Below are 26,095 nucleotides of genomic sequence, written 5' to 3' on the forward strand. Positions count from 1 at the left end.
TGTTTGCTGCCTTACAGGATAAACGATAAAGTCACAGCACAACTGAGTCAGTCTGTGTGTGTGTGTGTGTGTGTGTGTGTGTGTGAGTGTGTGAGCTCACCGTCACTGTTTGTCTCCCTCTGTTGGCTGACTCATCCATCATATGATGAATTCAAACATTTCCTTAATCATACACCCTGAAATATACAGAAAACCTTCCAGTGTAAGTGGGACAATTACTGCAGCATTCAGGCTTCAATTCTAGCCACTGTCTGACAGAGCGTAGCTGCTAAGTCTGAAAAACACAAACAAGAAATATGATTACAATTAAAACAATAAAACTAAAAGGTTCAGAAAACAAAATCCGCAGAAAAAGAAAATTCATTAGCAACGTAATGATAAAGTACTGAAATTGGTAACATACAAATGAACTGATTTTTTTTCTCATTCAGCATTTTCAACATATTCACACTGTTGCTAATTTGAGGTTGAAAAAACTTATTTCATTCGTGTGTTACCACCTGAAGTAATTCATTAAAGTTGCTCCAGCAAATTTTTCATATTACTGTTCACATTAATAGTTTTAAATAACTATTTTTAAACTGCTGTTTATATTGCAGAGTCATTTTTAAGCTAATAATGAATCTTTACATTTTTTGAACTGGTCAAATGCGTTGTGTGTATATTCCTAATCTACAAAACAATCTGCAACTACACATCATATAAACGTATCTGATTGAAAAATACTTTTGTTTTGAAATGAAGTACGAAATTAAAAACTGGAAATAATAAAAATAATAATAATAAAATTACTGGAAATAAAACACCCACTGCACTGCTGTTATCTTAAATCCTTTAATATATGAAAGAGGCGTATTCTAACACAATATACAGTGTAACAGACCATGTCCCACAGTTTTCATTTACATTTCTTTACAAGGCTGCCCGTCAGAGAGGACGGGTCGAAACTAAAATAACAACTGATCGACAGTACAGTTTTGTTTGTTGTGTTCTGCTGCAATCGCGACACAACTGGAAACAGACTGTTAATTAAACTAAGGGGAAAAAAAACAATGTTTGTGTTGCCCGGCTGAACAAAGATATTCAGAATCATTTCTGTGTGTCTAAGAGATCTATCTGTATTCATATTCTTCAACTGGGAGCCAATGTGTACCAGTCAACAGCTCAATATGATCACAAACAAATCAGTTATGCTGCATCTTTGTGCTGTGATGTGACCGGCATCTGAACACAAGCAGGAATGATCCGCGTTCGAGTGATGTGCTGCTCACCTTTGTAAGAAATATTTGACGGGGACATAAGCAGACTTCGAGAGCTTAGGCAGGATCACAGGACAGTATTACATGAATAAAAGGGAATGAAAGGAAGGAAAATCCTTCATAAATGCATCATAGAAAAAGTTTTATATCAATAAGGGATTATCAAACCTTTGAAGAGATGATTTCTGATCATACTTAGAAATCATCCGCAGCCACTGAAGAGACATAAAAGCCAAACCAAACAAAGAGTTTAAACGCTTTGAGATTGAATATAAAACGCAGGCCTGCACACACGCACACACTGGAAACAGAAGAAATGGAACGCTCATTTGCTTTCATGCTCACAAAAAAAACAATAAAAAAAAAAGATGAGACCAGAATAACATTGAAAACATTAGACAAGTTTTAATTCACATTCCTAAACTTCACTGGTTTTGTGCATTGCGTGCATTTAAGGGTAAAGCTAAACGCCTTACTGTAGTAGGTCCATGCTGATACTTATACATTCATGGTATGCATAAGGCTTCTCCTCAGGAATGATTTACTTGCCCAGAGGGACGGGCAGAAAAAATTAAAGATGGTGTTTTGTGATTGCGAGGCTGTTATGATAAAGCACAAAGCACAATTAGCATTGGTTGCTCCCCCCTGCATTAGAGGAATAGAAGAAGCCAAAGCTGTTAAACCAAACATACTCCAGCAAGTCACCTTTGTAAAGTCTGCATAGAGAAAGTCCTGCCATGCTGCTGCTACAGATTATTATGGCACTTTAGACCTCATTACCAAGGTGACTTTCTGATTATTGGCAGATCCGTCCAGACACGGCAGAGGCTGCAGAGAGTGTCGGTGCTTTTTGTTTTAGAGCTGCAGCAGAACTGACACCCGTGGCCTCCATCTGCCCCAGCCAGACCCTCAGCATCACTCACAAAGGCAGCGGCCGCTCTGTTAACGTCACGTACGACACCAGTCTCCTTGCATGCATGACCAGAGGTTGTTTTTTTATTTATGAGGGGAAGGGGTGTTTAAGACCCTGAGAAAACATTTTCCCTTAAGGATGATTTATGAGAAAACAATGGGAAAACTTAAAAAAATCAACTGAACCAATCAACTAATTCATTAAAATTAGAAAAAGAGGTGTAAAAAAGAAAGAAGTCCTCATACATTTAACAGGAGGATCGACAAAATGAGAAGTAAAACAACGTCACATCAGGCAACTGTAGGTGAGGATTTACTCGAGCCGTAAGTTGTGTTTTATCCTGTAAATGTTTCTACATTTGAGCTGAAGGAAAAAAGACTGAAGAGAAAACGTGTTCTCTCAGTCTGTTGCAGGCGCTGCGTTAAAAATACATCAAAATGACAGCCGCAGAGATATGTGCAGTCGAATCAGGTAGTGTTTGGAAGCAGGAGGAGCGAAAGCAACATGTGGCATGTAATGTAAACACAGCGGGCGACTGTAAGGGGCTGAATGAATACCTATAGATACAGAGCTGTATATTCTACAGACAGTCAGTGGAGCAGGAAAAGGTTTTGGTATAGTTTTCATAGAATAGCAATGCTACTCATATTTCAACTTGTGTGCGTTTCATTTCATCTCACCTGAAGCCCATCTGTGAGATAGAATAATGATAGCAAAAGAATAAAAATATTGACGTTTAGCATGATCAAGTGAACCCAGTTAGACCTACATTCTGTGAGGATCACGGATGAGATGAGAAGCTGTAACTTGTAGTGTGAGACAAGAGGGTTTTTTTATATAATAAACAACAAACGGCAATGTGAGCTGTGTTTAAACGAAGAAAGGAAAAATATAATAATCTGAATTTTTCCTCAGCCTGGAAACAACATGACAACATGGCAGATTATTCAAATGCAAAATCAGGTGAGACTTGTTATGATCCTGGTTACTGCACTACATTATCAATAATCTAGTCAAAGTAAAAGCAGCATTCATGTTATATTGACACTGATGCTAACATCAAAAAGGCAACAGCATGTATTTACTATTCTATTTTTTTTTTTTTAAATAGGCCAAACAATAGACATGACAATGAATTAAAGATAAAAGCAATATGGTAACATTTTTAATTTTTTGTTTGATTTCTCATTTCAACTGGCACTTCCCACATAAAAAGGGACATTAATTCACATTTTGGCTATGCAGAAATGCTGTTTGTTATTGTAGGTGTTCCTAATTGAATCTGAATTGTAGCCAGATAAAATCTTGGCAGTTAGCTTGTGGCCAGCTGATGTTATTTGGTCTCCATTTGGACTGCTAACATCAACGATAAGAAGATGATGTGCAGTTCACTGATGAGTTAAAACAGGTGCCTGTTGAAGTCAAACAATAATCCTGGGATACACGTCTCTCTAAGAAAGGAAAGGAGGAATAAAGGACGTATTCAAAGAACAGAAAATAATATTTTCATAATTGAGAAGACAAAATATAAATGTAAGACAAATGTGGTAATAAAGTCAAGTAAAAAAGGCCCCAAACCAGCAATCCCATGTGCCTGAGGGATGCTCAGAGATAAACAACAAACTCTCTCATTAAGTATTTCTTTAGCATATAACCTACAATCCTAACCACACCAGGCCATCCATATAATACAATCTAATATCCTTCAGTAAATCAACAGATAATACAGTTACTGCAGGGCAAACAGGGTGACTGTCGAAGAACTGTCACTGTTATTCTGCGTTAAGTTAGTGTAAATTCAACAGACATAGATAGATATGCTTTTACCGCTGGCAGAAAGCATAATGGAGTCAAGGCCTCAAGTGTTTGTATAGTTGCACATGTTTTTGTTCTGCAGGCACCGAGCTTCAGCAAATTCAAGTATCAGCTTTAATTTAAGTAGGTTACATCAACATGAAAAGATTGTGTTGGAAGATATAGCCCTTTTAGCACAATGTGCCCATGTTGAGCAGTTGGATCCGTCCACTGTAATTGGATGGATGTACATATAGTAAAAAAAACATTCCATTGTAAAGAACGCTGCCCAGGTACATCGTTCATGTTTCCATGTCAACGGCCAAGCACCAAAGTCTTTTAGATTGATAAAACACAGAGGGAATTCTGGGAAAAAAGATGAACAGCTCGTGTCAAACATGGAGCTGGTTGTGTTAGGGCTCAGAAATGTGTGGCTGCCGATGGAACTTTCTGGTGATTTCACTGATAATAGAAGCGACAGGAGAAATGCAGGTGAACAGGATCATCCTGATGGCTCAGATTCAGTCACACACATTAAAACTTGTTGGACGACATTTCATTATTAAGCAGGACCACGATTCTCAACCTACAACCAGAGCAACCACAGAGCCTTTTGGGTGAAGAGGTGAAATATTTACTGGAGGTGCTGAGTCAGTCACCTGATCTCAGTCTGACTGAGCAACAGTCGACTTGGTGAATATTAAAGACAGGGTTGACGGAGGCAGCAGAGAAGGAGAGACTCACCAGGGACGATACAAAGTGGCTGCTGATGTCTGAGGGTCAAAGACTTCAGACAGTCGCCGGCTGCCAAACATTTAAAGCAAAATATGAAATATGATAATTTTGTTTGACTACGTGTGTCCAATTATTTTTGAAGCCCTAATATTTGGGCAATATGTGTTAAAAGGGTTAAATCTCCCACACAGTTCCTTCTATGTTGACTTAAAAGTACCGAAATCAAAGCTGAGACTTGGCACTTTAATGTAGAGCCTACTTTATTTTATTTCAAATTGAATGTGCTGAAGCTCAGAGCCTGAGGTGTGCGTACAATCACTTTGAGTCTTGACTCTGTTTTTTCGGCCGGACCTGAGGTATTGTGGGGCGGGGTGCAGAGAATCATATGAAGAACAGAAAAGACACAAAAATATCAGAAAATTAATGGCACTTTTTTACATTTACAGTTAGAATTTAAATCTCTTGAAACAGTTTGAAGCTGAAGACATGACCAGCCAGTGTTCAGAGTCTTTTCAGTGGTCATAAAAAGGTCACAAAAAATTACACGCAACAGAGTCAATGTGTTTGTTGGCCAGCCGGCCGGCCAGCCACCCTCCATCTCCTGCAGCAGGAAGTGGGGATAATCACGTCAAAAAACACGGCTGCTTTTATATGAGCTATTCAACCCCTCGCTGGGTGGGACTGTGGCTCTGCGACAAAGTAACTCTTGACCTAAAAAACGAGACTTGTTGTCCCTTTTCCTTTGTTTTTCATTTGTTGTCTCTTACTTTCATCCATGGCTTTCAATCTCCAAGCTGACAGGAGTCCTTGTGCAACTGTGCCCCATAAATACACTGGTCTAAAGAACAAAATCAGAGGAAAAAGCAAAAATAACGGAATATATATCTGAAGTAGGCAAGGCTTTCCTCTGTATATTTGGATTAAATCCCAGCTGAGTGGTACACAAAGTGTTGACGGTTTGGTTTGTGTGGGATATTTTCTCCCTCCCCCCATTCAAGTGTCATCGATAATCATAGAAGTAAACGCTTATTGTCAGTTCGTCTGCAAGTGTATATGTGCTGCTGAGCTCAGTGGAAAAGTGGACCGGGCTCATGGCTCTCCATCCTCAGCTGGACGGGAACTGTTAGTGTGCTGTGTTGACCTGGTTGTGGGCCTGAGGGGCGGGGCTCCCTCACCTCACCTCTCCTGTCACCAGTTGGCTTTGACGGCTTTGACGTCGCTCACTAGGTTTTGAGCAAGGCAGATCCCAAAAATCTGAGGAGGGAGCCACACAGGACGTTAGACCAGGAAGTGACATCAGAACACAACACGATTGATAAAAAAAAAGCAGCAGACTGTTGTAATGCAGGGATTCGATCGATGTTGCTTCTTCTCACCACTAGATAGCAGTGATGACACAAAATCAAAAACCATCCACATTTTCTGTTTTAAATATACATGTGATTTTCATATATACAAAGTTTCCTCATATGAATATGTCCAGGTAAAATAATCTACAAACAGTGACTCCTTACCTGCAAAAGTGCAACACCAACAAAGATTCCAGCTACAATGATCAGGTTGTCCTGAAGCCACTTCTCAAACTGTCCCACACAACCCTTGGTGTAGATATATTTCTGCCGATCCAGCTCCTTTTCAAAAGCAAAGAACAGATTAAATAAAATAAAATAATGACTTAATAAATTGTTTATTAATAATCATGAGATCCATCCGCTCACAGAGAGGGGACTTGAGCATGAGTTAAACATCTGAATCTGACCTGCCTGACCTGTAACTAATCCTGGACAAAATAAAATACACAGCAACCTTTTGCCCACTGACTCCTTCACTGCTTCACTGCTGAGGACGTGTCTGGACATCATGGAGGATATGAAGGCAGTGTATATTCTGTCTTCTCTGCGGACACAGTGTGACTGAACAAACAGGCAGAAGCTGTTTCCTGTTATCGAACAGATGGTTGTTTGCCTTGGCAGATTCGGCTGATGATGTATGTGCTCCGTTCAGAGATGCAAATAAAAAGGTGTAATTTAGAGCTGCAATGACACTGAAAATGGGGAAATCAGAATGGGTGTGAACGAGCCTACACAGTGCTCTTTGTTACTCTTCAAGACGAGTCAACCAGGCAAACCCTTTGTTCTCTTGCAAAACCTGAAGGCTATCTTTCAACCAATGGGAGGTAAAGGGAGCCCCCTGGCAGCCAATGAAAAAAGCAGGAAACACTATGTTGTTCTGGCTGTGAACTTCCTCACAAGCTATTTCAGCCCTCTGCCTTTGTTGTGCTGCTGTCCTTCCTATGTCTCCTGCTCTTCCTGTTTCTCATCCTGCCATCCATAAGAAAGGGCTGCACAGGAACTTGGTGCATATCACTGATGGGCATAATGTCAACAGCCAGGGCGACAGCACAAGAGCATGCAGAGAGAAAATTAATTCATAACAAACACAGTGGCAGGTGGTTCACTGTATTGCAGTGTGCCTAGCAACAGCAATCTTTCTGACTGCAGTGCAGTGAGTTGTAACCACCACACCCACACACAGAGGAAAAGGGAACGGACTGGCATAACCCACGGAGTTGCCAATTACAGAGTGTAGTAAAGCTTCTCTCTCTGCTAAAACTGGAGCCTAATTATCCCTGTTAGAAGAACAATCTGTTATTAAGGCAAGAAGCATGCAGAGGAGACTGTGTGCTGCTTAACCCTTCACATTCTCTGTGTCTGCTGTGTCAGCAAACTGTTTCCAGATATACATTTATTTAAAAAAAAAAAAGCTATATCTCATCAAGAATGATGGATGGAACAATGACAGGAATCCTGAAGTTTAATACAATACCTTTTTTAAATACCTTAAAATCACTGCAACACTGAGCTCTAACCATTTCATCAGGGACACCTTGAACTTACATTTATTTAATACATATATATTGATTTTGAGATTGCAAAATGTAAGAATCTAGATTGCAATAACTTCTATGGAACACTGTATCAATTCAACAGAGTTCAGATATGCTGCGAGATGGACCTCAAAGGCGAAAGTAATAACAGTATCTCAGAGCATTCTTTACTCTCTCTCCCATTTGCTCTCTGTTACATTTGGCTGAACAAATGAGGCAGTTTTAAAACAAAATATTGCTGAGAATCGCACCGTCAGCATGATATTGGCCAGGTGAGGTTCTAAAACCGCGAATAGCAACTCAGTCATTAGAAAGGGCCACCTTTGCCTGCAGTATATTACAACTGATAAAATGCACACACACTCATGAAACTCAGAATTTCACTAAACTAAGGTAATGGTAACATTTTACACACACAACTCATTGTGTGGTGTGTGGCGGTAGGACCCCCCTATATTCAAAACCCCCTCGGGATTCATGGCATGAGCCTCAACTCCGTTCAGAGCCTCTGACCCCCTGGGGCCCTAAAGCTAAATTCTATAAAGGGGCCCTCTGACCTGACCCCGGGGCCATGTAAACCATTTGCCATTGTCACAGTCACACCTGAGGCCCCAGAGCTCCCACTGCAATCCTCCCTCTTTTAAAACTGCTCCATCTTTCCTTCAAACAATAAGTTTACAATAAGTAAACCTGAGGCATAAACAAACAACATTGACTTTATTTGTATTTTTGTGAAGTGAAATTGGGTACCTTGAAAGGTGTTGTATAAATCTATATAAATGTATTATTGGAGAAAACATATTCTATAAGATAATATCGACACAATGTGGAGAGGAAAATTGTGTAAAACACAAAATGTAGAAAAGAGTAAAATATAACACTGAGCTTTGGCTCTGCTGCCTGGTGATTAGTTACGACTGTTTCAGTGTCTCCTCCACTGACAAATTTATAGCACCTGGAAATTATAGATAATGCACTTTTATTAATTTGATCAGCTTCACTGGATCCCTTCAAGCTGGCTCCCCCAGATTTTCTTCACTATTTTTCAAATATAAATGAACAGTTATACTGGATGAGTCCTTTAGTTATTATTTACTAAGAGATGTGCAGCCATACTGCCCAGCATGCCCATCTGATCAACATTTTAAATTCAATGTTTAATCAATGTCAACCCATTGCTTTCCATTTAGCATTTGTAATTACTTGACTAACGGAGATACTGGGCCTTTGTAGAGTAGCATCATGCACATACATTCTCTGTTGTGGTTTGTTTTTGTGAGTTAATTTAAAGCTGCAGTTTATGAACACCCTTGTCCATTTATAAAATATAGTAAACAGTTGCATTTTTCACTCTCACTTTTGTCATTCACAAAGTCACAGAACAGCCCTGGAAGTGGCTGGTTAGCAAAACACAAGAGATGCATTGCCCAGCTCAGTGAGGCCGTTTTCAGACATGACCTCTGGGTAAAATCCGGAGAAATGGCTACGGAGTTTACCCAGAGTTTGCCTTTCACACATGCACAACGCAGCTGTGTTTTCTGAACGGACGTGTTCACAACCGGAGAAAATACGGGGGATCTGTGGAGTCCAGTGCATGTCTGAAAGCAGCTTTTGTGAGAGAGACAGACATGAGACAGATGCAAATAAACGTAATGTGACTGTTATTTGCTGACATAAAACTTGGAGAAAAGAGAACAAGTTTGCCCGATAGCTGATCCTGCAATTCACTTTTGTGATGTTTTTATTTTCTTTGCAACCAGGACAGTTCTCTCTCTTCGAAGCTGTAAACACTGACACCTGCTTTGGCACGAGTGTGTAGGGCCGCCTGGCTCTGATTCAGTGGCTTTGTATTCAATGTGTTATACAATCAAGAATCTGCAGCGGGTGTTTGATTTTGTAAAATTAACTGAAGGCTATATAATATGTGTCTGACTTCCTGCCCAGCTTGATCTGCTCTGTACAGTTTAATGCAGCTACACAGAAGTATTGCAAAGCTATACAATAGAAAGAAATTCACATTGGACAAATGTGCTATTAATATTGTGGTAACAAAATGTAGTAACAAAGTGTTAAACCTTGTAAAATAGCAAATTTGAGTGTTTTCATTTTCACTAAACTGGTTTACTACCTTCTTTTTAAGGCCCTGCAGACACCCTGTATAACCAATCAAGACCAAGAAAAATGAAGCCAATTGCCACTCCACCCGAACAACTGCTAAGATCACCTCAATCAAGCCTCAGGAGTATTTCCACTCAGGAACCAGGAAGGAGGGGAATGGCTGCCAATCATGCCTTATACAACTGCCATTGACTGTACCGTAACTGCTAAAATATCATTTATATATATATATATATATGGAAGTTATCCTGAAGTTAAATAGTAGCTGTAGCCTGAAAACAGGATAACAATGAGTGAAGAGAGATCTGTTTGTTGTTACTAACCACTTGATGCCGAACATCATAACCGCACTGCGTGTTGATGACATCTTCCTGTAAAAGGAACAAAACAAAAATGTGAAGTACTCCATTAGAGTTTAAAGATAAAATTTCATCTACTGCTCAGATGTGAAACATTTATGGAATATTTATAAGTCTGAGTGACTGAAGAACTTCAAATACCTTTTGGAAATTACTAATTTCTTAATGAAAGAAATGTTGCAGTTGCCTCCTAGATTACTAATTAAAATCCTGATTCTTATTGCTGAGTGACTTACTGCAGGATCTTTAACACAACAGGAAAAGGGGACTCCACAGCGCTCCCTGCTGGGGTTCAGTACAGTGCAGTTGAAGTAGATGTTTAGGTTCCAATCGTCGGGCCCATGAGCTCCACAGCATGACCACTGAAACAGCAGCAACAACAACACGAAATTAAACTGCCAGCTTTGACTAACGGACACATTTATTTTCTCTGATCTGGTCTTGAAACAGCTCTATAGAGTCTGTCTCAGGTTAGCTTGGGCGGGTAGCAACCTACAGACAGGCAGACTCAAATGGCAAGACAACAGCAGATCTAATTAGCTTTACAGTGCGACATGACAGAGCCCAGCATTTTCACATGGGAGCCAATTATCTAAACCGTTTCATTCATATAATTGGATAATCATTTGAAGGAAATTAAATCACATTAAACATGAGATTTACTGCACAGCTGCAGAAGCTGCCTCATTCTCCTCTCGGCCCAGAGCTGAGCAGATTGAACATCAGCTTTTAAACAAGTACACAACAAACATTTCTTGTTGACTTCTTACGGCCAAGAAACACAAGCTAGTGTCAGTTAGTGTGGACTCACATATTCCTGGGCAAAGTCAATGAGATTCTGCAAGTCGATGTCATCTCTGTAGGCCTTCACATTATTGTTGATGAAAAAGTTGAGCTGGTCTTTGATCCAGTCCTTAAAGACGAAGGCAAGGATCCCTGCTGTCAGCTCCAAGAAGAAGATCAAACCAAGGAACACAGAAAACTGGAAAAGTACAAGACACACATTAGAGTAAACACACAAACACACAAAAAATGTGTCACTTCGTCACATCGTCTGTGTATCTTGTGTTGTAAATTGTGATGGCCCTGAGAGTTCAATAAAATAAACACAAGAAAACACACAAATAAACACAATACATGCAAATAGAGAAAACATTTTCACCATTGTGGCAACACACGTGCCGCACATAGAAGACCCACTGCAAATACTCACAATACAACAAAATTCTCCCAACACTAACAAATACTGCAACACAGCAAAGTAGGAGCAACATAACGAAGTGTTTCCAAGGGACACTAACAAGTGATAAAGAGTAAGTTGTAATTTGCCAATTCAAATAATCTGACGAATTACACTGACATTGAGAAACCAGCTAACGCTAGCTATATAGCATGCTAACTTGGTCTTTTTAAGATCAACCACATCACAGTAGAGACAATAAATGCTGATCTGAAAAAAAGTAAGCTAGCATGTTATACAGCTAGCTAACATAACATTATGTGCTGTGAGTATTTGGTTGTGTTGTGAGTACTTGTAGTGTTGTGAGTATTTGGTTGTGTTGCCCATATTTGGTAGTGTTGGTGGAGTATTTGCGGTGTGTTTCCTATTGCTGTGCACGTGCTGTTAAATGACTGAAAATACACTCTTTTTGAGCTCTCAGGGCCAATGTAGCAAAGGGCCAGAACAACATTTTTTCTAGTATTTCTTGGAAAAGACGACAGCTCTCATGTGTCCCTGTGCAGGTCTGTTGGTAAGATGGGTCCTGATTTGCTGAGTGAGAGCGTGGATACATAAACCACAGTCCCAAAAGTACCCTTATATCATCCCTTTACAGTAAATGTAGGACGAGACAGGGATTATGATAAATGCACAAAAACACATTAGCTGCTCACTCTGACGCCTGACTTATTGTTGCTAATGGACATGGGCTGGAGTTAATAGCTACTCAGAATCACAGCCAGCAACAAGGCTAGTTTGTCTATGTCACTCATATGTCTCATGCTCATCAATACAGCTGAACACAAATAAACATCCTAAAATGTTGACGTCATGCCCTTCGGAACAATTCTCATCTTTTGGATCAAAACCAAAAAGTTGCCACTGAAGAAAACATTGCTTGACACAGTGGAAATATTTGTATGGCTTTTTAGAAATAGATCAGTGTCTCTGATTATTACTTTCTGTAGGAGTTGGAATAGTGATGAGATAACGCATTTTAATGCCATGCAATCACCCATAACATTTGGCTCGGGTGAAGCAAAGGGACACCTGCTACACTGACAGCCTCAGCTCTGGTGTGAACGGCAGATCTAAAGGGGTGTGAAGTGGGTAAAATGGAGTCTGTGCAGAGAGAATCAGGAGCTGGCTTACAAATTTAAGCAGGAAGGTGTTCTCTCTGAGAGCTCCAATACAGCCAGCAAAGCCCAGAACGAACATGACCCCTCCCACGACGATGAAGAGCCACACAGGGTCGAAACCCCCTAGATCTGTGATGGATGACAGATTGGACAGCACACCCTGAGGGAGAAGAGAAAAACAAAAGGCGGTGGTTTAAATTCTGACTATAATATTTCCTCAATCAATCCTCATCATCTCTTTTACAAGGTCTCATGAAAATCTCTCATTCTTGAGCTTTAAAAAGAGTCGAGTGTCAAAATAAGTATTGAAGTAATGACACACCCAAGAAGCCAACTGGATTTAACTGGTATTCATCAAATGTGTTGCTTTGTAAATAAAATAACAACCCCCACAGGGTATATGTTATCAGTTTATCAACAACACAATTTCAAACTCTGGTAGACCACAGTCCAGCCAACAAAATAAGTCACTTTTATCAGGAGACAGAAATGTTCACAGCAGAGATCTGTCCTTCCTCTCCGGCCCCACAGCCCCGAGGCCACAGTGTACACGAACATGTTTTCCTGTCAGTCTCTGGGCTGCATCATGCCTTACACTGACAAAAGGCATGTTTTATTTGGAAGAACGGCCCATTTCTCAAACGTATATTACACTTTGAAGACAATGACTCTGTCCAATGGAAAATGCTTTTATCATGTATACTATGTCAATATTTAAAGGTTCAGTGTGTAAGATTTAGGTGAAAGGGATTTTTGGCAGACATTTAATGTAAAATAATAATAGTGATGTTTTCATTGGTGTGTTTCATCTAAATTGTATGAATTGTTTTCTTTACCATAGAATGGGCCCTTTATATTTAAAAACTTTATATTTACATGGAGGGGGTCCTCTCTGTGGAGGCCGCCATGTTTTTTTACTGTCGCCCTAACTGGACAAACTAAAACCTTTTGAGTTTCCATGACAACTGAAGTTCACCACAGGTTCTCTGTCATGTTGAAAGGGGAGGGTGAGATGATGAGTGTTCAGCTGCAACATGACACTTCACCTCTAGATATCACTTCATTCTACACACTGAACCTTTAAAGTTTCAAATTTAAAAGTAATCTTTGTGAGATAAAAGCTCCTGCGTTGCACAGCTCTGAATTCACTTCTGTTTTATACATTTACGAAAAGCTGATATTAGTTCGTCACAGATTTCTTCACACAGTCATCCCCTCCGAGCACAGTTTGTTCTCCCAAAATAGGTGACTTGAGTAGTTTTATATGGATTGCATGTACTCCTGCAAACAAACAACCAACAGTACAGACATTTGGCGACAGCAGAATCACATTTTACTGGCAATGTTAGCTTTTGGATTACATGACTTCAGACTTTTTCCCACTTAAGCATTTTGGTACTTTTCCAACACGTACAATGATTAAAAAGGGTATATAGAGAAACACTTTCATAAAAGGATTGTGATGGGACTACATCCACACAATAAGCAGGTAATGGGTGTAACTATTTACCGAACACTGACATCCTGCTGTAACCTTTGTTGCTGCGGATGTTCATCCCACTCTCATATTCAGGCTCAAACATGAACTGATGGATTTGAGAAGATGCTATTTACAATCAATTATGTTTTGTTTCTTAGTTTTACAGTTTGCTTTCAGAACCTCCATACCAGTAAAGAGGATGAGGCGCCGCTAACAAGCACTGGTTTGGCTGTCGGTTTTAAGAAGCTCTGAGCTAAAATTGCCTGTTTCTGTCAGAGGCTTAAATGAGGGGCTGTGTAACAGGCAATTTTAGTCAAATATAGACTTTGTTGATCTTTTTTTGAATTTCTGGAGTTCCAGAGTAAAAATATAGAGCTGGAAATAAGCGTAATAGGTCACCTTTACTTTCACTGTGTAGTGCAGCATGAGGAGCACTGTTTGTGGGTATAAAAGCTTGTTTAAATATAATAGGTGTTCTGATTCATGGGTGGTCTCACAACGTCTCTCACCTAAAGGGAACCCACCATTTATTGTTTGTAAATGTGGGCCCCTGCTCTCAGTACTGACATACTGTTTGTTTTTCACATATAGTGCACACAAAACCTGCAGCTGAAGCCCAAGAAGCTGAAATCTCATACTGCTTAACTTAAGCTTCTCTGCACTGAGCTAAGGGACAACTGCAGGACAATACTGCATTCTTGTGTTTTTATGGCACTGGTGCAGAATAAACTTCCTTCATTTGAATTTAAGCATGAGGCCCTGAAACAATAATGTGGTCTGGCTGCACGCAGCAGGCTTGAAACTAATCAGCTTAGTCACTGAGACTCAAACTCACCATTGTGCCTTTCCAGTACCCGCTATTCATCATTTGGCAAAATCCTTTTGAATTATTCACTCTGTTCCACAAAGGTGCAGGCCTATTTGCAGAGTTCATGGCCATGATGTTACTAATGAGTACAAGCTTCCATAGCATTTACTGAACTGAATGGGACATTTTCTAGGTAATTAATGAACAAATTGACTGTAAACTCTGTTTTGAATTTTGAATCAACCTCTCATAAACATGACACCTGACATTTGTGGCCTGCACTGAGGGAAATAAATAGTAAATACTTTCCCAATCTGAAGGGCCAGTTCATTAATTCTGTCCTAGCAGCTCTTCCAATATTTCAACTGATGAGCTGCAGTAACATTGTTAATTTCCTAAGGTAACTAAGGCCTGGTGCACACTAGAGGACTTTCAACTCTTAACCGATTGTTAAAACGTGAGAGACCACAGAGACAAATTTAACAGATTTCTTATATAATAATCATGAGAACATAACACCACACACTTGCCTTTGGTAGTAAACAATTCCACAATGGCAATTGCAGAGACTTGAGATCTCAGAGAAAGTTGCATAATTAAATGTGACTTCAGTAGAAAGACAAATATGGAGGAGGACTGACGTTGTCAGCTGGGTGCACTCACAAAAAGAGAGAGAAAAAACTATGGATGTAGTCCGGCTGAGAAGACAGAATTGGTTTATACATATTGCATCGTGAATTAGAGGTGAGTTGGAAATGTATAGTTATTTTTAGTTGCAGCTACAGTATACAAATACGTGATGCTTGCTGGTCAGATCACTGTCATTGGTTCCTGTACAGGTTCCTGTAGGAGCCAGTTATGGTATATATGTTTGATATTTACGTTTTGAGATCAGGGAGGCTTCGACTCGATCAGCAGCATTAAGATTATTTTGTAAACCCCTCACACTTCAGGATTATTTGGGCAGATTATCAGCACCGACAGTCAGGAACGGCCCCATAATTGTCAGAAGGGGCGAATCGGATCAAAAGTTGGCCCAACTATCCTCTAGAGTGCAGCAGACCTGATCATTAAATACTCATTCTTTGACTTCCATATTTCCACACCACTTCTCTCAAACTCTCCGCTCCCACCTAAACTCCCTCCAGCAAACTGCACTTCCAGCTTGTTTCGGCCAGGACGGTGGAATTTGAGCTATGCTGTTGAGGCAGTCATGTTGTACTTCACCAGTGTGTGTTTATGTGTGCATGTGTTTATACTTACCTTCTCCGCCCATGCCCACAAGCCGATGCCCAAGAATGCTGCGCCTAGTAACTAAAACAAAGCAGAGAGAAGAGGATCTTCTGTCACAAAAAAATCAGCCATACCCATAAGTTAGCAGACCATTTTACATCCTTCCAGTTTCAAGTATCTAAAAATGTCACTTTACTTCTTCAGCATTTGTAAAAAAAGCATGAATACTTGAGACTTAATGAGCATTGACCCAATTCAAAGATCGAAGTGAAAAATCAAGTTTGAACACTTAAGTGTAACATTCAAAAACTTCCATCAAGACTGTGAGGGTGGGATTCAGTCGTTTATGGTTTGAAGTGGTGTCTCCATGGAAACACATGTAAAAACAACCCAACAACTGTCTTCAGTAATTTTTCTTTTGTTAAACTCTGATTAATCAAAAGTAATCCATGACATCACCTTTTCCCAATACATCCTTGCCCACAGCAAAAAAGGGACAAGACACAAATTCTAATTAACCTCCAAGTACTCTTCTAAACCTGACAGTTTATAGTGAGTCCATGAAGAACTATCGCTTTTAGGAAGAAAATTGGCTTCAGAGGTTTTAAACAACAGTGATCTCTCAGAAGACTTTTGTCGTTTAAACTAGCTGTGGACAGGGAGAATCATTGCCAGTTATTGCAGGTTTAAGTCATTGCACTGGGCTGTGTAAGAGGCCGCAGGATGTGTTAAAGGTAAATCCCTCCTTTATTAGTCTCCCATCAAAGGGAAGAAAGATTGCAGGGCTCAGTTTAAATCAAGCCACATAAGAAGAACCTCAGAAAGTACAGGGTGACCAAAGCACTGGACCATCCAAAGTAAAAAAACACAAAATGAAAATATACAGCAGAGAGTCTTCAAGATTATATTAGACTACGTGTCAGTAGAGATCCCCAGTTTCTTAGCTACCTAAAAATGTAATTTGTAAGAGATTTGGTATGGTAATGCACTTCAAGGACATAACAATGGAAATTACATTGAAATTGAGTTAAATCATAGTGCTGTGATGTTGATTAAATAAAGCAAGAAAAAAAAAAAAAACCTGTCAATGCACAACAGGGCCGACAGTGTGATAATAACAACAGCAGCAGCAGTAACTGGGAGGGGGTGCTGCTGCTGCTGAGTTGACCTGGTAGTTACCCAAGCAGTTGTAGTGAAGGGTGTGGTGGCTTCGGCTTGAAAGTGACGCACAGGTAGGCAGCTGGAGCTCAGTCAGGGGAGATTAGACTGACAGAGCGAGAGTATTAAACCACCGAGCCTCTGACTCAAAATACTCCACATAATTACCAAGAGCACAAAGAAAACACGACAGAGAAAACAATTCTCAGTTTACAGCATGGAGACCACAATTGTACAGCTCCACCTCAAGTGTATTGTTACAGAATGTCTTTGTAGATGCAGTATTTTGTTGTTGAAACTGTAAAGACGATGTGTTCATTCAGTTGTATGTTTATTTTGGAGGATGTAGACGGGGATGTTGTTGAGCTGCATTCTGTATGTTTCACGCAAGTTTTTTTTCACCCCATTCAAGTCAATGACGGACAGTTAAACAACACACATAACTCTTTGTACAAAGCGGTACAGTTTAACAGCAGCCACTGTTGTATTAGACAGCATAAAATAAGCATCTCTAATAAAATGACAAGTGCACGGATGTAATGTATGTTCAAAGGAAATTTATTATTTTCTTAGCCTGTGCGAACCAGTGAAGTTGCAGGATATATGATCACATGCTCCCCTTTTGTTCCCTACTTCTGCAGAACGGGTTCACGAGAAACTGTTGGACAGACAAACAGTCTCAAAAACATAGTGCCTCTAATTATGGATGTCACAAGCGAGAAGGTATAATTTGTGTAATATTGGTTTCCTAATAGTTTTATGGGCAAACCAACCTCGATAAAAAACAATGTTTCACTGTGTTGTCTGTGTGTGTTCAGTCACTGCTCAGTGACCACACTGCTGTGTTCTCCAAAATATAAATTCAGTTAATCGGACTGCGGCGACAATCATGAAGGAGCGTCTTTGGTCTAACCTGAAGGCAAAACTGTGCCATCTTTCCAAATGAGACAATCCTGCCTCACAGACAGAAAAATCCATGTTGAATCAAGGTGGCCATTTCATGAGAAAAATTCCCTGAGGTTGCCATCCGGTCGCTGCCTTAAAACAGTTTGAATTTTTTCAACAAAACACTCATTAGCATTTGTCTGAACTCCATATGAACATTCCAAAAAAAGGTTATGATGCACCAATATAAAATGTATTCCTTTCTGAAGGTTAACACTTTCCGGCTTCGTGTCTGATGTTCTTCCTGTCTCTATTTCTTTGTCCTAGACAGGAAATCGGTCAGTTGATAAAACTTCAAGAATATCTGGCACACACAAAACTCATTTCCTAAATACAAATATCTCTCAATATAACACCTAAAGATCAAATAAAACTGTCATAATTAGCTAGAGATGATTAAGAATAGCTTGGAGCAAGAACATTACGAGAGTTTCTCATTTCTAATGATACCAGAGCACTTAGCTGACAAAGAGAACACAAACCACAATGACTGATGTCACGTGTCCTGCTGTTTATCATGTAGTATTTCATGTTAATTACAGGCACTTAAAATAAATATTACTACCACTTCAAGCTAATCAATTACATGATGCCCTGATGATTAACTACAGACTCCTCCCATCTCTCTCCATCTCCCCTGCTTCATCTGTGCTGTGGACTATCCAATAATCCATTAAGAAAAGATTGCCTTTTTACTCTGGTGCTTCTAAAGTAAAACAGCAGAACAGTACTTCCGTTATATGGCCAATTTTGTTATTTTTTCTGGTCAAAAGTACATAAAAGCACATCAAGTGCCATGGCTATAGTCTCAGTTTTCCTCGTAGGCAGCAGTAAATGAGACAGCCATGGATGTTTCCATGCCTGGTAGCCTATCAATTGGGTTTACTATCTCTTTTTCAGTCTTGGAATATTTCCATCAATTTTATTCATGAAATACACAAAAACTGAACATGTCCAGATCAGAAATTATGAAGAATTAAGACAGAACTTAAGTAAATTTGAAGGTTCTATAATGTAAGAATGTGAAACAATTTAAATGTGTTTAATCCCTTTTTAATGCCAACATATGACCAGTGAGTAATACAATTTAAAAAAAGTACCTTCCACAACTTTCTTAGTTGCCAACAAACTTTCTGCTGTGCCTGTCATTCAGGGTGCGTATGACAGTGGACAGTATTTGGGTTCTAGCATCAAGTAAAGTAAATCTCCACCACCAGTAGACGGTAGACGCTGCGTATTTGCCGGCTTCATATCTGCAGTCCTAGTTAGTTCCCTTCAAAGCTCTATGTGTTCTGGAGATGACTGAAATGTAGACTGGTCCTTCTTGTACTAGTAATCCTAAATTGGCGTAATCCAAGCGCCATCCATGGCTAAATATCATTCCCAGTATGACCATCACATAATTGTGACTGCACTGGAAGCTGACTACACTTCACTTAATGGTCACTGGTGCCCTGACGAACAATGGTTGTTTGAGTGTTGCGTATGTAAAGTCACCATTATGTTAAACCATATAATGTGTGCATTTAAAAGCCCTATCTGCAAACACAGTTTCCTTCGTGGGACAATAAGGTTTGAATCCAAGTGAATTTGACTGAATGAGTACACTGAAATTGAACTGAACCTGCCTTTGTGTCATGCTTGTTAGTTTTTCCGCAGTATAATGTGGGCAGCGGAGTCAAATTCAGGTCAGTTGGTGGCAAAGAAAAACATATGCCACTGCCAGACAAAATAATCTCCACAAAAAATGTACTTTTACTGGTTGGTGGAAAAAACTAAGTGAAAAAGTAACAAATTCAATTTTAGAAACATTCTACACTCATCTGTGGTGAACGAATGTCTCAACAATTTTGCCACAAAACCAATAACAATAAAGCACTGCTTCTTTGTTTGATCTTGCTTTATTTACACATGCTTTTGTTTGTGCTTTTTAAAACTCTCTCAGGGTTTGTTTATTTAAATCTCACCTGCTCTTGTTAGTAATTGGTTTCCTATTCCTCTGTGTATATTTATCCTATTATAAAATCCCTGTGTCTTTATCGCTGTTCTTAAACCAGTATGCAAATAACAATGTCTGGACTTGGACGTCCTTGTGTCAGCCTTGTTATTCAAATCAGGATGCTAAGATTATTTCACTGTCAAGTACTGCTGTACACAATGTGTATTTCCCAGTCCAGAGCAAAGCGTTCCTCTACTTGTGGACACAGTGATTATCAACACATGAGAAGTTGCCTTTTAAGCCAGCTGATCCCATTAACCTTAACTAACTAGCAGACAAACCAAGCTTCACGCTGCCTGCACACACGCACACACACACTGGACTTACTCAAGTGAGACTGCCCTTTCAATGACTCCCCAAAAAGCTGAATATCTAATGTGTCCCACTGTGTGAATGCAGTCATTCTTGATAATACGATAAAAGCAGCACTGCCAACAGGGTGAACAAAATGTTTAGTTTGTCTGACTCCAAAGCAAAGTATCACTTCCACAGATTTTGCATTCACACTACTCTGTGCTTGATACTGCAAAATCAATGAATCTATTTGGCTGATTAACAGCAGCAATGATACAAGAGACTGAAATTGGATTCAGGTCCAAAATGTATCTGACGGGAATGGACTATCTAAGTCTATAATCGAGAGAACGTTAGATCCTGTCAATGCTATTATCTTGTAGCTGGAGACATTGTGCAGGGTAGACCCAACTGAGACAGACTGCGGTTGAGACACGGTATCAGAGCAGAAATCGGAACAAATCAGAAAAGAAAAATCCTTTAGTGAGTGGACTTTGCCTCCCTGTTCACATTTGATTTTATCTGCAGTAGACAGCAAATACTACCGAACAGAAAAACATAGACATTTATCCTCAGACTAACAGCTAGAAACTAGAAAATAGACATTATTTGGTGTCTCGGCATGGATATGTATACTCAGTGAGCGCAGGGACACCTGTACACCTGCTTACTCATGCATTCAATCACCAAGCAGAGCAGTGAATTTGGAGATACAGTTTTATCAGTCAATGTTTACATCAAACATTAGAATGCAGACAAAGATGGTATCTTAGTGACTTTGACATGGGCATGATTGTTTACATTCACATTGTCACACACAATAGCCTCTGGATTTGAGTCAGAATGGTGTGAAAAACAAAAGACATCCATTGGGCGGTACATCTACAGATGGAAACGCCTTGCTGATGAGAAAGGTCAGAATAGTTGAGGCTGATGGGAAGGCAGTTAGTCAGAAAACCACTCTTTACAACTGTGGTGAGCAGCAAAGCATCTCAACTTGAACAACATGTCAAACCTTGGGGGGGGGGCGGTTTAACAACAGCAGAATAACACATTATGTTCTACTGCTGTCAGCCAGGAACAGAAATCTGCAGCAGCGAGGTTTAAGACTGAAAAACAGAACCTGGTCTGATGAAACTTAAATTTTACTAAAGTACGAATGGACACAAGAGAGAGACATGTTTGATTGTCTCACTTTGTGCCCTTAACACCATGGTCAGTCAATCATGGCTGACCAAGTTCATCCCTTTGTGGCCTTAATGTAGACTTCCAGCTGGATAATGCTCCATGTCACAAAGTAAAAGTCAAACTGCTTTCATGAACAAGACAGTGAGATCTGTGAACTTCAGTGGCCTGCTCAGTGACAAGAACTGAATCCAATAAAACACCTTTGGGATATGAAAGAACAGAGATTGGCAGCATGAATCTGCAGCTGTCAAATCTGCAGAAATGATGTGAAACACAATCTCAAAGGAAAGTTTCAAACATCAAGTGGAATCCATGTCATAAATAATTCAGGTGGTTTTAAGAGCAAAGGAAGGTCCTACACAGAGTTAGTATGATGTTCCTAATAAAGTAATATGTGAGTGTGCATCAGCTGTGTTGTGGAAGATTGTCATGTTAGTTGCTGGGGATACAACAATTATTTATCAGTTAACCTGATGATTATTTTTTTGATTATTCAATTTTTTCAAGATATTTTGCCGGAAAATAGTGACAATGCTCTAGTGATTTCTCAGAGCCTGAGGTCACATACTGTAGACAGATTATTTGCTATATCTGATCAATGACCCAAACACCAAATGATATTCAATTACTGTCCCATTTGATGAGGCAATGTATTTAATACTCAAATTTTAGAAGCTGTAAAAGTTTATGATGATTAAATTTTCTTGAAAAACATTAAGCAACTAATTGGTTGACTGATAAAGTGATTAATCAACTAACTGTTTCAGCTCTAACACACACAAAAGTACATGCTTTCATTCAACACAATGCATCATAGATACACTGTTGCAGTTGCTGTTTTGAGTGATTATGTTCACGTCGACAAGTATGGCAGCATGCGGTGCAACTTCAGTACCTGGATAGTGTACTCCTATCTAGTCCTTTTTTTGCAATGCAAGATCATGGACACTAAAATCACAGGTTCGTTCTCCCTTACAGAACTTACAGCCCATCTCTGTCCACATCATACTACTTCAAATGCGTCCTCAAAAGGCTGCATTCACACGTGTTTTTCTTCTGATGCAATCAACCATCGTGCATTTTTGTGCCAAATGCGAACAGACATTTCGAGCTGTAGCTGGCTAATAACACACAAGCTGCATCCAACCAACTCGGCAACTTGGTTACAGCTTAACAAGCTCTTAATTATATCATGCAGAGTATCCAAACATCTCAGCAGCTCAGGCAGAAAATGTGATTAATTAAGTGGATGTGAGGAATTCATCTATTCTAAGGACGAGGGAAGGTTGGTTGTTCTTGGGTGAGAATGTCTGGCTGTCAACGTGTCCGGGCGCTGGAAGAATTCACACAGAAGAATAGCACCAAGTTTTATTGCTCTATTTTGTTCACAATATTTAGGGTCCTCCAAGCATTCTGTCTCAATTTGGGCAGCATTTTCAAGCCTGACAACATCACTATGGGGAAGACAAATGGGTTGATTTGTGGAGAATAAACCCCATCTCTTTCTATTCCAGCAATGCACTGGCTTGTCTGTCATATCCAGTTTCACAGCACACAGACAAGGGGAGAACATCTTCGAGTGATTATTAACGGAAACATCCAGCGAGCTGGAACTTGTTTCACTGTGTCACAGAGAGCTCAGACACAGGACTGTTAGCTTGGCCTGAGTGTCGAACAGTCTGAAGAGACCCAATGAGTCAGACACAACACTACAGCCCTATGACTCAATATTTCCTGGTTGATTGCTCAATCCAATTCAATTAAAGTGCTTTTCAATTGTGAGGCAAAGTTTTAAATGAATCTGGGCAGTTTTTATATAATAACAAACAACAAACTCTGGCTTGTGGCATGCTAAGCAGTTCATATTAACTCACATGACACAGGTATGGTGTAATGCTCCCATGTAGTGAAAGGGAGGAATAGGGAGGTGGTGACGAAAGGAGGGCGAGTAGGAAGAGAGCCAGTTGCATGTGGATTAGACGAAACAAGAATACGAGGGGAGAAAATGCAGGATCACACCCTATGCTCCCCCCAATCTTTGTTCTCACCACCCCTCTTTGTGTGTTAGTGGGTGTGTGAATGAAGGGAAACAATGGTGTCCCACAGAGCCTGAACACTATAGTTGTGGACACAGTGAAAGGGGTGCTTGGAAAGAGGAGGGCTGGGTGGTATTCAGGCCTGTCTGTCTTTTTCCTTCAAGCACTGTGTGAGTAGACCCTCTGAGGCAGACAGAAACGCCATTCCTTCACTCGCAAACATTGTACTACACCAGTTGCACAGAGGCAACGCAGTTGGGCGGGGAGGGAGGGGTGAGGGAGACCAAACAGAAGAACTTTTCAGACTGAGGGTGGGAGGATAAAGATGGAGGGGGCATTGTAAAGGAGATGTGGTCTCACTTGCCACTGGCCTAACAATGCAGATGAGTCTCCTGCTTTCTCTCAGACTCAAACACAATGGCACCACTGCTTACTGCCGGGTCAAAGCAGGGAGAGGGACCAACATTAGCCCAGCTTCAATCTCTGGCTATACTTCATTTGTCCACCAAACCATGAGCTGAGACTCATTTACGCTTTCAAAAAACTGGATCAGCCAGTAAAATATCCAAATAGCCTGGATATGTTTACGATTTACTCAGCACCATTAGTCATTTCGTGAGTTTCGTAAGAGAAGAGTTTCCCCACATACAGAAAAAGACTTCTGCTGAAATACATTGAGCAATTATATTGTAATATTTTATATATGTATAGTCTATTAAAGTTATGGCAACAATGTTTTTAGCTTTTTTGCTAATTTTGAATGACTGTCCTGCACCAAAAATCAATCAAGAAACGACCTCTAAGTCAATGAAGCTACTCTAGTATGCAGCCTAACACAAATAAACACCTATCCACAACAACAATAACAACAACACATGGCAGAAGAATGACTACTTTCAAACTTTACTAGTGGTTTTAACTTATGTTAACCAATAATAACAGTGAAACATCGTGTATTATTCTGCTTTAATTTGCCTTCATCGACGGTGTGAACGTTAAGCTAACTCCCAGAATCTTTCAACATACTTTAAATGAGCCACATTAGCTTTATTTTCCATGTGACATCAGAAGAAACAACACACGGTGACTGAAGTAACTTACCCAGAACAGAATGTTGAATCCGAATAAGAAGTATTTCACACAGCAGCTGACTTCGGACCCTTTTAAATGATGGTGTTTGTTTCTGCTCATTCTTCCAAGGATAGTGGAGGCTAACGGCTAAGCTAGGTAACTATCTACTACCGCTGGTACTTCGGGGGCTTGGTGGCCAAAGCTGCGGGTGTTGAACTGGTGAAGCCGATGCTCGTCGGCTCCATTAGCTAAGGGACGTCGAGTTTACCCGCCGGGACAGCAGTGAGTAAACCAAACACATGAGGCTAGTGAGCTTCTCCTCGCTTTCACAGTTAGCTCGCTAGGCCAGCTAGCTCACAACTTCTCTGGTTAGCAACAGCGGCTAACAACAACAAATCTGGGGACACTTTGAGGCTCGCTCATCTGCAGTTCAGTCGATGTTCAAATTGCCTGCGTGACTTCGGCGGCGCACACCGGCGGAGCAGGATGAAGCTGGGGGCTCTTCAGCTAATCGTCTTCCTCATTATCTCTGCTGCCGCTGCATCGTCGCTGGAAATCTTCATCCTTGTTGTTTTGTGCTGTAAAACAAGCCCCTGCTGTCAAAGAGGAAACCACTGCGGTGCTTCTCGCCCTTTTCACCTCAAGAGCGGCACCTTGTGTCCCAGTGAGGGCCCTCACCTCACCGAGAGATCTTCTCTGTTCACCCAACACCCAGCACAGAGCAGGGTAGTGTTGAGTTCTGGTTGATAGATGCAGATCTGTCGAGGTTCAACATTTAGTTCCTGCAAAATTAAGAAGAAAACATCAGATCGAACTATATTTTAATACATGGGTCCCAGATTCCATTTGACCCCCATCCACTGTAAATCAGTTACATTTAATAAGAGAAATTAGTCAATTCTTCATATTATGGTCTAACTTGGGGAAAGATAAAACAATATCAACACACACACACATATATATATACACACACATATACATATATATAATGTATTGTGCACTGTGAGGAGATAACACATCATTTGGTCCAAGAAATTTGTAAAAATGTCTCTACCACAACCTTCACCCATGAGCAAAAATCCCTCTTTATACGTATAAGAAACACTTATGTGATATTTATCTTGATAATTACCAGTATCTTTTATGGAAATCTTTATTTTGATATCACATTTGGCCATATCTCCACAGTCTAACATATATTTAGTCTGCAAAAAATTGAGTTGTCTACTAACACTTGATTCACAGTTCTCATGCAAGTCTTGCACTTTTAAAAAATTGAATAAATTGTGTGTGACATCTAACACGTATATGAATCCTGTGACTTGTGATCCTAGGATGTGTTAGTGAGCATCCAGGTTAGTTTCACGCTGTTCAGTTGTCACCATAGTGTGAATGAAAATGAAGATGACTGCATGCATAATTAATGTGGGCACTGATCCTGCAAAAGTGTAAGATTTTTA

General features: G+C 40.0%; 1 protein-coding gene across 1 annotated transcript; it reads right to left on the bottom strand.

The window, feature by feature from the left end:
- Positions 1-820: 820 nt before the first annotated feature.
- Positions 821-25,345, bottom strand: tspan17 (tetraspanin 17). The gene is made up of 8 exons (XM_020082047.2): positions 24,666-25,345; positions 15,975-16,025; positions 12,437-12,583; positions 10,877-11,047; positions 10,302-10,427; positions 10,030-10,077; positions 6,216-6,332; positions 821-5,955 (listed from the first exon to the last, which is right to left on the bottom strand). The coding sequence occupies exons 1-8, from the start codon at positions 24,753-24,755 to the stop codon at positions 5,890-5,892; spliced, it is 816 nt and encodes a 271-aa protein (XP_019937606.1). The 5' UTR covers positions 24,756-25,345; the 3' UTR covers positions 821-5,889.
- Positions 25,346-26,095: the final 750 nt, after the last annotated feature.

Source organism: Paralichthys olivaceus, chromosome 9, assembly GCF_024713975.1.
Source record: "Paralichthys olivaceus isolate ysfri-2021 chromosome 9, ASM2471397v2, whole genome shotgun sequence".
Lineage (NCBI taxonomy): Eukaryota > Metazoa > Chordata > Actinopteri > Pleuronectiformes > Paralichthyidae > Paralichthys > Paralichthys olivaceus.